Raw genomic sequence first — 16,778 nt, 5'->3', positions numbered from 1 at the left:
ATATTTTATTTTGAATGTCAATTAATATAACTTTGCATTAGTTCTTCAAATTCATGCCATTGGCCACTCTAAGGTATTTGTCTCAGCTCATTTTTTTTTAGTTATATTTATGGACACACATACAGATACACACGTACATAGACACATATAAAAGGAAAGAAAGAGACTGGTTTACACATGTGCTTATTTACATATATACTTATATGTGCATATAAGCATACATATATACGTAAGTGCACGAACACACATTCATATAATGTGTATATGTACGTATATATTTATGTATAAGTATATATGCATATATGTACACATATGTATACCTATACACATACATACGTCTCAGAAGACTTAATTTCGTTACGAAGTATATGTTTGATGGTCACAGACACATTGGAAAAGATACCAATCAAAAAAAAAAAACAAAGAAAATACTACAAAGATATCAACAAAAGCAATAAAATTGTGATAAACAATTACAGTTTTGAACCAAAAATTAATTTCTTGAAAGCATTTTCTTATTTTTGATATTTACTTTACGTTTTGGTTGCTATATTTGTGTTGTTCATAAATTTTAAAATATAGTATTTCAAATAAATAAATTTTAATTTTAGCTTATTGTTTATGTAACCATCAAAATTCTGTACATGTCATTTAATGTACATTTCTTTGATGTATTCAGTAAAACAAAGGAAATTAAATACAGAAAACAAAAGCAGAAAAGTAAGGATCTTGTTTTTAATGTTTTTCGTCTTTTGTTCTCTCTTCGATACTACATTTCAATATTTGTTATTTCCTAGATCTTAACATCTACAGATAAGATTTGTATTTCTTAATATGGGTTCAGTACCTTGTTAAGGTGGAGGCACATGGCCTAGTGGTTAGAGCAGCAGATTCGCTGTCGAGGGATCGCGGGCACGAATCTCAGACCGGGCGATGTGTGTGTTTATGAGCGAAACACTTAAGCTCCACATGGCTCCGGCAGAAGGTAATGGCGAACTTCTGCTGACTCTTTCGCCACAACTTTCTCTCACTCTTTCCTCCTGCATCTTGCAGCTCACCTGCAACGGACCAGCGTCCCGTCCAGGTGGGGAATCTATACGCCAAGGAAACCAGGATACCGGCCCTATACTCCACAAGGGGCAAAAATGATTAAGAAGAAGAAGACCTTGTTTAAGAACCATGTAACAAGCTGGTCGCATTCGAGTTTCGAAACAGGCTAGGATGTGTTCTGGTCTGGTGATGAATTTGTCTAGCTACGAATTGATCAAACCCTAGTTCACCGTAGCATATAAGCGCCAGATTATCCTCTCCAGGTTGTAGTCCTGGTCAAGAATGTTTGGAATGCAAGCATTTATCAATGTGGCATGTCTCCCCTTTCCACACGCACGATGTTGAAAGGAACAGCAGGTTCTATTATAGCATGTCAGCACTGTCGTTGCACACGTTGTCCGATGACAGTAGGAGACAACTATGGCGTGCTATTAATTTGGTCACGAAGTATGTTAGTCACAAACACATTGCAAAACTTTATCCAAGTAAAGAAACGATCAAAGAAACAAAGCTAAATAATACAAAGAAATGAACAAAAGCAACAGAATTGTGACAATCAAGATTCTGTTATTTATTTTTTTTTTCATTTACTCCCAAAATCTTTCCTCCGGAGGTTTGAAATCGGACTTTTCCAATTTTTAACTGGATTTACATCACAACAAACGCTTATGAGTTCCACTCGCCAGAAGAGGACACACACACACAATACATCCGTGCACACTATACGATTATGTGCATGGTATTTTTGTACATATTGATTCATAGAAGATTCATACACGATCAGCGTATGTTGTTTGTTAGATAAGTGCAGCTCAAATACGCATATGTATACGTAGTTATAGACAAGCAGGAATACATACACACATAACCATCATTCACAATGACCTTATAAATTTACAATGTTTTAGCAAATTGCTTTAGGTGATTATGTAATGAGCAAATTTTCACTCACTGAATCCTTGACCCGGCTGAGCATCCAGAAGGAGAGGTGAGTGAACCAGAACTCGGTTGGTACTTATTACAACCGAGTAGACTGAAGTAACACTAAATGATCAAGAGTCGAATACACAAGCCCCTAGATGACATACCTGCACACACATATATACCTATATAGAGAGAATGTCATCTTTTACCTCTATTTGATAACGCTTTTTGGAAAGGACTTCGAAGGTACATTGGATGAGCCCAGATAGCTATGAACTGCCATAAGTCTCATTCCCTGAAAGTAATCAAACCATGAAGTAGCCTGTCAGAACATCTTGGATCATTTCTCTGTCCCCATGCCTCAATCGTTTCCAAGAAAACCATCGTGCTATCAAGAATAGTGAAACATCTGAGCAAGCTATAGAGGGATATGAAATAAAAACATATGTGGCTATACAGAACAGCTTGTAATCAACAAATTCATGCCAGAAGAAGCAGGAAAGGACCGCTGGAATACTGGGCTGTAGCATGACGGAACTGCCAGACTGAAGCGCAAGAAACTCTTTGATGGTATAGTATATGGCTGGATTATTGAAACGATACAATTAGAGAAAATTCTGCATTCATTGATAGCTATAATTCAATATTTAACGAAGTGATGGTATACCTCTACTACTACTACTACTACTACTACTACTACAAGGTAATGACAATACAAAGAAAAAATATCGAATCTGTAACATATCAAAAGCGGAAGCGTAATGGCCCAGTGGTTAGGGCGTTGTGTGCGTGTTTCTTGAGCGAAAATACCTAAAAGCTCCATGAGGCTCCGGCAGGGGATGGTGGCGACCCCTATTGCACTCTTTCACCCCAACTTTCTCTCACTCTCTTTTGTTGTTTCTTGAGTAACGCTGCGATGGACTGGCGTCCCGTCCAGCTGGGGGTAACACATGCGCCATAGAAACCGGAAAACCAGGCCCATGAGTCAGGCTAGGCTTGAAAAGGGCGCATAAATAAAAAACAAAAACATATCAAAAAGGTATTCTGAAAAGTTATAGCTCGTTAGTGTTACTCATTGTGCTCCTGTCACAACTATTATATCTGATCGAAAAGTACAGTGGTTTTAGAAATAGACATCTCTCGAGTTTCCTTTGTGGACAACCTGAAGCTATACAATGCCATGCTGTAATGATATCAAAAAACTTATTAATCTCATTACTCAATGTTCATCGAACAAGGGAAGATGTTGTGTGGATGCCCCCAGACGACGAAGTAGGCTAGCCCAATACATAGATATAGAGGGAGAAGCCTAGACGTCAGTAGCACAGCTGAGAGATCATAGGGGTAAAGTTACCGAACGACGTGTACCCAGAGAGTGTGAAGGCCATTGTGGCCGATAGGGAAACCTATAAGAAACTTAGAGACATGTGCGGGAGTAGATTTGATCCAGCCGGAGCGTTGGTGGAGTTCAATGAGCTGCCACCGGAAATCGATCTGTTGGAGCTGGAGCCGTATATGAGGCGTTAAAAAGGAAAAACAGGAAAAAAAGAAAGGAAAAAGTGTTTGAGAGAACGAAAACTAAAACGATAATTAAGGAAAGAAAAAAGATCAACAGATATAGTGACAAGACTGTGTGAGGAGTGGGGCACATGCAGCCATTCATCCTTCATTATTATATAATTCATACTCATTCGTTTTATGCTTATTGTCCCCACTGTGGAGTTGTGTCTCTCCTTGTAGTGTCCCCTCTGTGTTAGTGTCCTGAGTGCCAAAATAAAGAATCAGCACAGCTGAGAGACTAGAGCAGAGTAGTAGAGGCATCCGAACGTGCGACATAACAGTGGCGACGAGGATTTCGTAGTTCACACAGCCACTGTGTTGTATTGCGACATAACAGAAGGAATAAAATTTGGTGCCCTATGGTGTGGTAAGACGAGGAAAACTGGCGCTTTACTCTACAGAACTAAATATGAATGTCCCGGCAATACAGCTCTTACATTCGAGAGAGGATTACAAGCCACTTGAGAGGTAGATAATGTCACTTATGGCAGATCCATTAATTAGGAGATAAGAAAAAGAAACGAATACTTCGAGGTTTTATTTTTGAACAGAACTCTCTGACTACAACAAGCGTAACTCTGACAATACCTCTGTAATCCTTATTCTGAAAAGTTACATTATGCCTTCTGAGTTGGTCACTACAAATTGAGAGCTGGATGAGCGTATAAAAACGCAAACTGCTCAATATTACTGGATGTTTCATCATCAGCTGAAATGTACAGAGATTATATTTGGTCGAGGTTGGTCGAGGCATTGAATATGTACAAGTATGAAATAAAATTTTGAATTAAAATTATTTACATTTTTTTTTTTTACAATAGACGGATATTTGTCCTCATCTTGTTTGTTAACACAACCTTTCGGCTGATATATCCTCCAGCCTTCATCAGGTGTCTTGGGGAAATTTCGAACCTGGGTTCTCATTTCTAATGTATCTTTCGATGTTGTTGTTGTTATTATTATTATTATTCAGTGCCTGGAATCGAACTCGGAATCTTGGGGTTAGTAGCCCGCGCTCTTAACCACTACGTCATGAAGCACAAAATCAGTATATCTCACTAAAAAACTATGGAGTATCGACAAATTTATAACATCTAATTTGAAATGTTACCTCGATGTATAAGTAGTCAAAATTTGCCTCCAAGTACATTTTACATAAAAACCATTAGACGAGGACAAACGGAGGATATGCAACACAAAATAGAAGACTTTAGTTATATCATGGCAACTGTGAGTGTATCGTCTAGATCAGTGGCTCTCAACCGGGGTCCATACAAGATTTTGTTGCTCAAATTTGCGTCCAATAAACTGGTTATACTTTTACAATACACAGTATTTTTAACAATTCTTACAAATAATTAATAATATTTAATTACAAAAGTGTAATAGGGTGTAATTGAATGGTTATGAAGGTCCATCCGAGTTAAATACAAATCAAAGGGGTCCATTAGTAAAATGGTTTAGAATCACTGCTCTAGCTACTACATTCCCATGGAGCATGATGAGCTAGAGTAATCAGGAAGAAATTATGAAAGAAAACAAAACAAATAAAGACAAACACATTAAGACTGATGGCTGAAAAGAATATACATGGACACAAAATACTATAAACAACATCCAAATAATAAAAAGTCAAACTTCAAAGAGTTGTTCGAAGCACAAAATCAACATATACTCAGCTATGCACGTGGCATCGTTATGAAGAGACATATAAGAGTCTGATCATCCAGTGCCTAAAATACACTTTCAGTTATGTGTGCGTTAGTTATAGAATCACGGTATATGTACCAAGCTACCGGTATCAAGATATTATTAAACTTAGATTGTTGGGAAAATACTTTTTTCTAAAACTCATACATTACTGATGATCGTATCTGGGGCACGTCAGAAAATTTGCAAGATATTAAAATTTAATTACAATTTCTGCCACAGAACAAGTGACCTGTCAAAATAAAATTTAAAACAGCAGTCAATATACACAATATATATATATAAACATACATACATATAAGTGTGAATGAAAACAACGAAAGAAAAAGGCACTCAACACATTTAGGAGTTACGTATACACACACACAGAGTCTGATACATAGACATAGAGGGCTATTATTCTTTCGTGTATTGAATTCTATCCCCTAACACTTTACCACTAATACAAATCTAATGAAACAAAAACAAAATGTATTCTTAGTTTAAATGTAAGCAAACCCGTTTTAGAGAAGATCGCAATCGTAATGAAGTGGTAAAATTATATCAGTGAATAAGCATAGCATCTAAATTACAAGAACATGGGCTACGGGAACGAAGAAAACAAGAATCAGCAATCGCATGGTGCGGATCTATAGAGAAATTCCAGTGGACTTTTGAATTGTATCATATCTGTACAAATTCTAAAAGAGAAAAACAAATATAAAGGAATATCCTTCAATCGGTTAGAAAACTTTGGCGAAGAGCTACTTAGAGGTAACTTATCTCAGTTACTCATATTTCAGTGTGAAGTAACTGTGTTAGCACGTTACGTTCACTGAGAAGAAATATGCTAATTTACCTAGTAAAATCAGCCAATATGAATCTGCTGTAAATAACAGAATGAACAGGCGGGTAGATTCTGCTCTGGAGAGAAATGCCAAAAACTTGAACAACGACCAAAACAAAACTGGTAACAACAACACAAAGATAGAATATCCGCCATTACACGGAGACGAATACAAACAAACAGAAAAGAGTGAGGAATACTAACAAATGAAAACAGCTCGCAGAAGGATTTAAAACGAAATGTTTACATCAACAAACCACTAACTGAAAAAAAAAAATGATTATGATTTGAGTCGATAGAAAGTTTCCTGACTTCATTGTTATTCATGGTCGATCAAATTGTTAAAGATCACCAAACACATATTGAAAGGCTGAACTTTTGGATAGTGAAAGTCTTACTGTATTGTGTTGTAATTACATTCACCAATAAATGGGAGTAAAAGAGATCGATTGAAATGATAGACAGAATGAATTACCTTGTTGAATAAAATAAATAAATAAATAAATAAATGAACAAAACCAGGGCAGTTTCAGGAAAACCAGTGGAAAATTGATTTCACGAACAATCAACAACGGCTTTTGTTAGAGAGAACTGCCAATGAGGGAAAACTCGAAGATAAGATATTTTCTTTAAAACAGGATGCCCAAGTAAGTGAAAAGGATGAAATCTTAAGAATTTGCGGGAACTTAGGAATATCAACCACAAGTTTGAATGAAACCTACGAACTGTTTATAGAAGAATAAAGCGTCAGGTCACTTTGAAAATGATGCTCTCTGGCAACATGAGCCAAAGTTATTTAGGTGGTGGTGGTGGAGCCGAGAAGGAGTGTAAACAAGTAGAACTATCGTAATGTGGTATAGTTAAATGAATTAGAGGAAATTCTGTATAACAGTCTAGCCATAAACTCAGAGCATCAACGAAACTGTTGTTCGTTGCGGCAAAATTAATGGAAAATCACTCGGAGGAGAACAGGATTAACGTACTGAGACATGAACGTGAAAAAAATATTCATAAAGTTCGTAAAATGTTATGTATGGGTACAATTCCTTATGCTAGAGGATACGAACAATATTGAGAGAAAAGATATAGCCCTTTGGAGTGGTGACAGATACATCACAACCCTTTCACAAAGATGAGCCTTTGCTGTTGAAGAACAGAAAATAGCTGCTAAATATCTGATCAATAAAAGAATAAGATATTACACGCATCATCAGCAAATACCACAAAGATGCCTGCAAAATACTATCCTCCCAGAGAAATGAAATTATTAGTAAAAACTATTTCAAATGCTACCGAGGAATGGATTAGCCCGATGGCCATATGAGAAAACCAAAGTCAGAACCTATGCATACTTGTATACAAATTTATGCATAAAATGTTCTAGTGTAACTCTTCACTAAAAATATCGATCTGGTAAATGGCAATTGATCTGATAATGTCGTATGGGGCAGGGAAAAGAAGCTATGCATTGATGTAGAAGTCTCTACATCTAAAGGATGTGAATGCATCGTTAAAGATGCACAATCGGGTGCAAGCTAAACGAACCTGATGCTCTTTCATGGGACAAAAAAGAACCAATGTTGTTATAGTAATGGCCACCGCCAGAACAGAGAGAATCGGAAAAGATACCGCAGGGTGTCTTGTCCGGGACTCTGAATTCAGCCATTTTATGTCCGCTGTGGACTGGTACTTTATCTACCTCAAAAGAATGAAAGGTAAATTTGTCCTTCAAGGAATATGAATCCAGAATGCAGATAGCCGAAGCACATATTTAGAGGCGTTCTATTTGATGTGCTAACAACTCTGCTAACTTTTCTTCAAATGACACCCTAGCACTTTATATAAACAGGAATAAGGCATGTACACCCAAGATAATGTAGCCCTATATACGTTATAACCTAAACAAGTATGTGTCGCTGCTGGGTTGATCTGGGACAAAAACAAAGATTTGTTGGAGATGGATACAATAAAGTGTAGTGATTCATTTTAACAAATCTACACATGACTCAGTGGTTAGAGCGTCGGGCTTACAATCATGAGGTACTGAGTTCGATTCCTGGACCGGATTGTGTGTTGTGTTCTAGAGCAAGTCACTTCATTTCAAGTCGCTCCATTTCACTCAGCTATAGAAATGATCTTTACCTTCACATATGCTAAACAAGAAAACGAAACTGCATAAAACCAAATAGTGAATACATATTAATTCTATGATTATTGTTAATTTACTTCTTGAAAACACTGACTTTATATCTTGAAAATACTGGTTTCAAATTTTGGCACAAAGCCAAACCCTGAAAATATTGATATTCGAACATAAATACAAGATCTCAAATTTGACGGAAGCAGGGTGTAGTCGTTTAAGATCGAGCACAATTACTAACTGCTGTATATTTTATCAATCTCTGAGGAAAGAAAGGTAAAGTTAACCTTGGCAGGATTTGAACTCGGAACTCAAAATATAAGTAAATTCAACAAAAAAATTTAGTTATGACACGATACTGAAATTGTTAAGCTCCTAAAATATTCTGACTTTAGCACAAGATCGTACAACGAAGGTATAGGAATTGTAAGTTATATAAAACGTAATACTTGATTGGTACTTTATTTCATCGTCACTATATATTTCACCTCGCCAACAGCCCTCTTCCAGTCCAGCAAAATTATCACTTCTCTCCAACCCCGGAAAAAAACCCCAAAGCTTGCCACAGTCTATTTCTAGTGGCAATAAACGATAAATACGATAAATTATCGGTACGTCACATTCTCCAGTTGTGACAAGAGACTTCAACACAATCTGCGATGCACGTGTGGATTATGATGGCTCGCGTTCTGATAGGAAATGTAATCCTTGCTTCTAGGATCTGCTAAGCCGCTATGAACTGGCAGATCCACATAGGTTGGAATTTCCGAACGCTCCATTGTGGACATGGTCAAGCAGCGACGGATCTTCCAGGTCATACCTAGACAGGGTGTTAATTAGAAAAGCAGATAACAATATAGGTGTCCACAGTTCTACCCGGTCAGCTACAGTTATCATAAAATGGTCACCTGTAAGCTCGACATAGATAAGCTATAGACTAGAGGAACTGCCTACTGGAAACTTAATACGTCCCTTTTGGCGATTAAGGAGTACAGAGACCTGATTAAGTTTCTGATTCAGAGGGTATTAACCATTATTAATAATAAATGGTGGTATGCCCTCAAGCAAGCCATTAAATTCGAGTCTATTAGATATAGCATAGGTTTAGTGGCTAATGAGACTAGGAAGGGATTAGCATTAGCTAAGGACTTACAGGAAGCAATGGAAACTGGTTCTGCGGCTCAGATGACGGCTAAGAGACTGGTGTTAAACCAGCACCTCGAAGCTCAACACATGGGCTGTATTGCCAAGGCTAGGCTTCGTGCAGTGGGTTGCAGGAATCAATGCTGCAGGATGGGCCCGAGTGGTGGAAGCCCAATTCGATCTTTGACGAACCAACGAGGTAAGTTGAAAAACGAGCCCGATAGGGTCGACTATCATTATCTGGTGTCCGTTCTGGCACAGTTCGGCCTGGGTCTTGGCTTCCTCGGGTGGATCATTAAAATTTATCGCAACATCGATTCGATAGTTCAGCTGAACTGCTTTTTTATCTAAGCCGTTCATTATCAAACGCTCGGTACGTCAAGGATGTCCGCTCTCTCCGATTTTGTACGTGATGGCTCTTGAGCCTTTGCTGCGAAAACTGAGCGGCATCCCGAGAAAGCCAGGTTGTGGAGAGAGGTTGAGGCATCTGTGGCTCTATTTGGATGGTGAACGGGTGTGGTCTCCGCTGGCGAAACGGATGTTTCCCAGGTTCACTAGTTTCGGTGGATGGGAAACCAGGTTCTAACGTAGATCGAAGTTGGGTACATGGTTCACGGAGTGTCGCAAGGCTCTCCTGCTTTACCGCCGCTCGGGCAATGCCTGTGGTATTGGTTCTACCGCATTCTTCTATAGAGGGTTGGTAGAGGCGAAATATGACGATACCTTGGGGGAAGCCCTGGATCTCGATAATAATCAGCTGGCCAGTCTGTTCCAATGTACATTCTAGCCGAAGACACTGGACAGCTTTTAAAAGTCCTTGGTATGGCAATATTACCGAGGAGCCTTACCTGTCCGGGACAAGCTCGCAAGGTACGGTGGCCGTGACCCATCGACCTGTCTGAGATGCGGGCGGCGAGATAGGGAAACCGTCCCGCGCGCTATTGTTCAGAGTTCGGAGGTGTCAGATGTGTGGGTTTATGCCGTACAACTGTTGTCATTAAGAGTACAGCTATCGACTGAGTCAATAGTAAAAACTGATCCACCAGATTTCCTATGGAAAGAAGGTAACATTTTCTTTCTTATTGTCGTAGCAATTGCAAGAGAGGGGATCTAGAAGACACGAGTGAAAGGGATAATGACAGGCATTTTCATCTCTGGTCCTGGGTTGGTGAATTTCTTCACCTTCCACCTGAAAAGGAAAATAGGACTAGAGAGAAAATGCCTGTCTGCAAAAATGTTTCATAATCGATGGAAGAATGTCGCACGAATGTTGCGTATCAATAGGACCGCATGAATGCAACGGAGAACGAACTCAAGGCATAAGTGTTGAGGCGGGGCGCGTGGGGTCCGAGTTGAACCCGTCTCCCCACTCCATTTGTAATGTCTCCTGTATGTCTCATCATTCGAACTTTTTAATATATTTGTAAAATTTTTAATCTCATAATTATGTTTAATCATTCGTTGTATCTGACCCCATATCAGATTGTGTTTTTCCCTAGAGGGAAATAGAAAATCATTTTGTCGTCACTCTTGGAAGTTAATCTCGTTGGGATTTAAACTAAGAGCGTAAAGGCACACAACTAATTGCATAAAAATAAATACTGCAAATCATGTGTCTTACATTTTGCCGTTTGTACAAGTGGCTTATTGTGGTCCCTCAGTTTGGCCTAATGCATCTGTGTATGTTTGTGCAACCCGGGCAAGATTTTTTGGGGGAAGACTGGCTGCTGCCCATACAAATGAGTATCACCTCTCTACAACACCGATGGTCATCGAAAGGAAAGGCAAAGCAGCCGACTTTGGCCAATACAACTTGGGTACTGTGTCTCTGGCATTGCTATCGGAATACAAAAACCGAAAGAGGTACTGCTAGATATCTTACCCGAAAGTTTCGTCAAACTTTCTCCCTGCGTTTGTACGTTTTTCTTCACTCCAGAAGGATGAAAGATAACGTTGAACCTAGTAGAATTTGAACTCAGATAGTAGAAAGGTGGAAAAGATACCGCCATCTATTCTAACGACTCTGCTAATTCACCGCCTCATTATAAGAGCAGACATTTGCAGGAAAAATAGCATCTCCAGCTAATTCAACTCCGGCAAACCTATTATTGATCCCTGACAAATGAAAAAGCAATACTGAGACTTAAAATTAGAAGGTAATGCAACATAACTGTGTGAGATATTCATTTTTTCGAATACTTTACCATTTTCACCCTCGAAGAACACAACTTCTACATATTTTATGAACTTCTAAATAAAAATAGGTTCGACATTTATAGAAGTTGAATTCTCACTGCCCTAAGTTTTAAAGAAAGACCACAGAATAGGTATCTGCTCTGACATTCTTGGTTTCTTTGCTTATAGCCATCCGCTTGAAAATGATATTTTGAAAAATATAAACACAAGGACTCAAATTTGAGGGAAAACGCATCCCTAATAAATCTTACCCAGTACCCTACTCTCCAAATCAAAGTTTCAACAATTTTCCAGATCCACCGCCCTTTATATTTCTTAAAAGGCCAGAGAGTTGGTGTCGTAAAGTGTACAATCGATTATACAGATCTTAGAGCTTGACCTGTTCTTTATCGGATGTGCATGTGGCAAATATGGGCAAGATTTGAACCTAGAACACAGAGGGCCGTAACTAAATACTCTAAATTATTTTGTCTGATACTTAACAATTCAAGCAACTCACTACTCCGAGAAAATAAAATCATATCGATGTTATTGGCACCATGATCCATACTTTCGTACAAATAACAATACGTACAGGTGTTACAAGATATGGAAGGATAAACGAAGCGAAATTATAAAAAAATAAATAAAAGCAAGTGTGAGAATATTATAATCCACTGAAATTTTTTTCTGAAATTATACTAAATAATTAAATATATATCTTTAAACACAAATACAATTTAAGGAGATATGATTTAATGAAAACGCACAACTTCCTGAGTAAGATCAAGCTTACTACAGACGTTTCGCTGTCTTTATCTTCCTCCTTGTTACAGAAATTCCGTCGATCAAAGAGGATTTCTGGCAGATATCCAACATTGAACCACGTGCAGAACATTTAAAAGCGGATATGGTGGATTATATCTACTCCGGTATTCGACTGATACTTATGTTATCGGACAAGAAACCATGAAACAGTGAGTAACTCGGGTCGGATTTGAACTCATTACACACAGTAATATGGCTAAATACTTGCAGTGATGTTGTCTGGCACCCTTGTAACTGTACCATGCCATCGACCATACAATATTCTCAATAAAGATCCTAGATAAAGGTACAGGGCCATATATTATTATAGGGTGGTGTACAATCGGGGTATAATTTGGTAAGAAGAATGAAAAAATAGAATTTGTCTGAGGATCTCATCTTAGAATCTAATAGGACGTATCTGTACACCGCAACTCATTTTGTCCAGTGTTCTGCTGTTTTTGCTACAATTTTCGATAGAAGCACACGGTCACACGTTTTTTGAGGCAGGTGTAGTCAATTTAACAAATCTCCCATACATCACTTTTTCTGTTTATCGACCACATTAGCAAACTACACCCTGTGGAATTAGAACTCAAAATGTAAAAACGTAGTTTAATGTCGTAGAAATACTTTCCAGCACACTATCGTTTTTCTCATTCCACCAAAATGATATCTATCTTATGTAGGAGTATTTTTGACTTAAACGCCCGCAGTACATGACTGGTACTTATTTTATCGATTCCAGAGTGATGGATAGAAATTTATCATGTCAATAGACATAACTATAAATATAATACTGATGTCTTACATTGGCACAAAGCCTCACATTTCGGGGACACGGGTATTGTTAATTAGATATGCCCCAGTATGTGACTGCAACTTTAATAGACGCCGGAAAGATTAAACCCAAAACCCAAAGCAACATACTTTAAAAAAATACTTCGAACAAGAATCATAATAATTGGAAGTGTAGTTGTCGTTGTTATTGGTTTGAAATTTTAGCGAAAGGCCAGCAATTTCGGGAAGGAGGTAAGTAGATTAAATCGACCCCTGTGGTCAACTGGTACTTATATGATCGACTCTGGAAGGTTGAAAGACAAAATAGACCTTAGCGGAATTTGAACTCAGAATGTTAAGACGGACGAAATGTCGCTAAGGAGTTTGCCCGGTGTGTTGACCCCTTTTGCCAGCCTCGCCGCTTTACAATCTATTGTTATGGCCTTGTCACATGAAGGCCTTCACTGAGAAAACTTATAATAAAAGGATTTCACGTCGTGGCTTTTCTGTCAGGTTGTAAGGTATAGTCTATGTAAGACAACGTCATCCGATGTAAACCCTATTTTATTTTATTTTAACCCCTTGTGATTTGAAGAACATTTGGCTGATGTTTCTAACCGGTTGCATAGCAGCGTAGGAGTTGCTGAAATGCAGTTGACAGAGATAAAATTTTCCTGAAATTAATAATATTCATGTACGAAAGTGAAATAAAATACAAATATTCTAAATCAATTCCTACTACTTTCAAATAATTATTTTTCAATCAATGCTTACTCAATAATATACAAGATTTCAATAACCATACGTGCGAGTACACCTTGATTATTATGCATTTACTAAATTAGAGGATTTTCCGCAAAACTCAAAGACGAAATTAGAAGACAAGTATATTGAAAAGAAAAAAAAATTTAAATATCACATAAAAATACTTGCTTAATAAAGCAGGATATTTTAAATACTCATCATTTTGAAGTGTTTTATAATTAATTAAGAGCTTAATTTGTCTCTAGCTTAGTGGAAGTAAGCAGAAATTCGAACATGTTTAGATGTAACCTGTTTTTTTATGTTCAAATGTATAGTGACTGTGTGTGTTTACATATACAGTGTCTTTATTTATGTGCATCTATTTATTTACATGCGAATCATGTAAGCGAGAAGGACATGCGGTTTTCTAATTTAAAAAAGCAACGTATGAAAATAATACATAAAAATATGTTAGCAGAAAATGTTCAGTGCATATACATCTCTATAATTGTATATATTTTTCTATTCAAGTTTTGATATAGTTTAACATTTTACATGAGAATCAACGACATTTATTAAGAACAGTATAGGTTGATGGAAAGTATAGATACGTTACAAACCTTTGCAGACGTTAGTCCCGAAAGCAGTAAGACACTTAAGTACAACCACATAGCAGTAAGGAGTGAATGTGGAGGAGAATAATTTTGTTTGCTAGCACTAAACTGAGTGATCCTGTAGAGTTGAATATTTTTTCTTCTTTCTCCTTCTAATACTTAGCTACCCACCAATGATATCATTACCAGTTACATTCTCTTGCGTCCTCTCTCCCCTCTAGTGCACACACAAATTCTCACACACCCATATATATATATATATATATATATATATACGTGTGCTTATATATATATATATATATATATATACGTGTGCTTATATATATATATATATATATCGTGTGCTTATATATATATATATATATATCCGTGTGCTTATATATATATATATATATAATATATATATATATATATAATACGTGTGCTTATATATATATATATATATATACACGTGTGCTTATATATATATATATATATATATATATATATACACGTGTGCTTATATATATATATATACACGTGTGCTTATATATATATATATATATATATATATACACGTGTGCTTATATATATATATATATATATATATACATATATATATATATATACGTGTGCTTATATATATATATTATATATACACGTGTGCTTATATATATATATATATATATACATATATATATATACACGTGTGCTATATATATATATATACACGTGTGCTTATATATATATATTATATACACGTGTGCTTATATATTATATATATATACACGTGTGCTTATATATATATATATATATATATATATATATATACGTGTGCTTATATATATATATACGTGTGCTTATATATATATATACGTGTGCTTATATATATATATATATACGTGTGCTTATATATATATATACGTGTGCTTATATATATATATACGTGTGCTATATATATATATATACATGTGCTTATATATATATACATGCGCTTATATATATATACATGCGCTTATATATATATATATATATATATATATACATGCGCTTATATATATATATATATATATATATATATATATACATGCGCTTATATATATATATATATATATATATTATATATATATGCGCTTATATATATATTTACTTGTAACTGGTTGGTGTTGCGCTCGACATTTAAATCTGATTATCATTCGTATTCTTTCGCCAATGTATAATACCTTTGTTTACCGTCCCCCGTTTCATTAAGTGCTGCACCCATGAGTTCGATTCTATCTCCCGCCTTTTCCCCTTCTTTATTTTATTTTTTCTAAAGCCCGTACTTGGAAAACAGCTGACTAAATGTTTATGCGTTAATGTGTTATACCATTGTCAGTACATGAAGGGGTGGGGCTAGAGAGTGCTACTGCAAGCAACAAAGCTTTGCTCTGTACTATAAAACTGTACAAGTTTGTAGTGACATAGCTACGGATTTGTGTGATGGGGGTTCTCCGCTCGATGATGCAAACGAAATAATTTATCGGCTTATGTTTTGGCACTTTCTTTACGAACAGCCATGTTCATCAGTAAAATTTCGTAAGGTGATAGTTCCTGGCGAACTGAGAATCTGTGATACGGTTTCAATTCTCAGCTAAGTGTTTACATTTTCATCTCCGTTTTTAATACACTGAAGAAGTTATAAATGACACAAAGTTCTATTTTCCAATTGGACGATGACGAACCCTTTGATGGTTCTCAACAAGGTACCACTATGTTTATTGTCTTGAGGGTCACTGAGTTGGCAGATTTGAAGGGAGCCAGGTTCTTATTATTTACTATGAGTTCCAATCCTTTTGACTAGTCAAATGAAACTAAACGATGAAAGCCTACGAAGGAGACTTAACACATCATTGATGGAAATCCTGCAAATAACTGTCTAATCTATCTAAATTACACTATGCTAGCTCCAGTAAAGAAAAGGGTATTTATTATCTGATATACGCATTAGGGGTAGTATCAAATAAATATAACCATCAATGTATCATAATTTATACACCATTGACAGGCAAATCACATTGGTTTTCGTCCGAGATGAAACTTCTAGCTGACGTGTTGTTTTGTTGTTTTAAAAACCCAATATACATCGGACGGAGATGAAAAACCGTCTCCGCAACGGCTAGCGAGAGCACTTCATCTATTTCAGCCTTGTTAGGCTTTACCAACGGCATATATTCTCAAACAACCGCCTGCTTAGCTATTTTAATTTAATACTATTTTAATTTAATATTTTAATTTAATACTGCTACTTTAATTTAATACTGATTCATTTTGCGTACACTGTATT

At 36.5% G+C, this 16,778-nt stretch overlaps 1 protein-coding gene across 1 annotated transcript in view; it reads right to left on the bottom strand.

Annotated features, from left to right (window-relative positions):
• The window catches only part of LOC115220456 (inter-alpha-trypsin inhibitor heavy chain H3-like), a 244,046-nt gene extending 229,373 nt beyond the window's left edge, over positions 1–14,673 (bottom strand). Inside the window, exon 1 of the mRNA XM_029790584.2 lies at positions 14,480–14,673. Coding sequence (XP_029646444.1) covers positions 14,480–14,530 — 51 coding nt within the window. The 5' untranslated portion in view covers positions 14,531–14,673. The remainder of the gene's footprint in view (positions 1–14,479) is intronic.
• Positions 14,674–16,778: the final 2,105 nt, after the last annotated feature.

The sequence above is a fragment of the Octopus sinensis genome, linkage group LG16 (genome assembly GCF_006345805.1).
Source record: "Octopus sinensis linkage group LG16, ASM634580v1, whole genome shotgun sequence".
In the NCBI taxonomy this organism is placed as follows: domain Eukaryota; kingdom Metazoa; phylum Mollusca; class Cephalopoda; order Octopoda; family Octopodidae; genus Octopus; species Octopus sinensis.
This window is presented reverse-complemented; position numbering and strand designations above follow the sequence as displayed.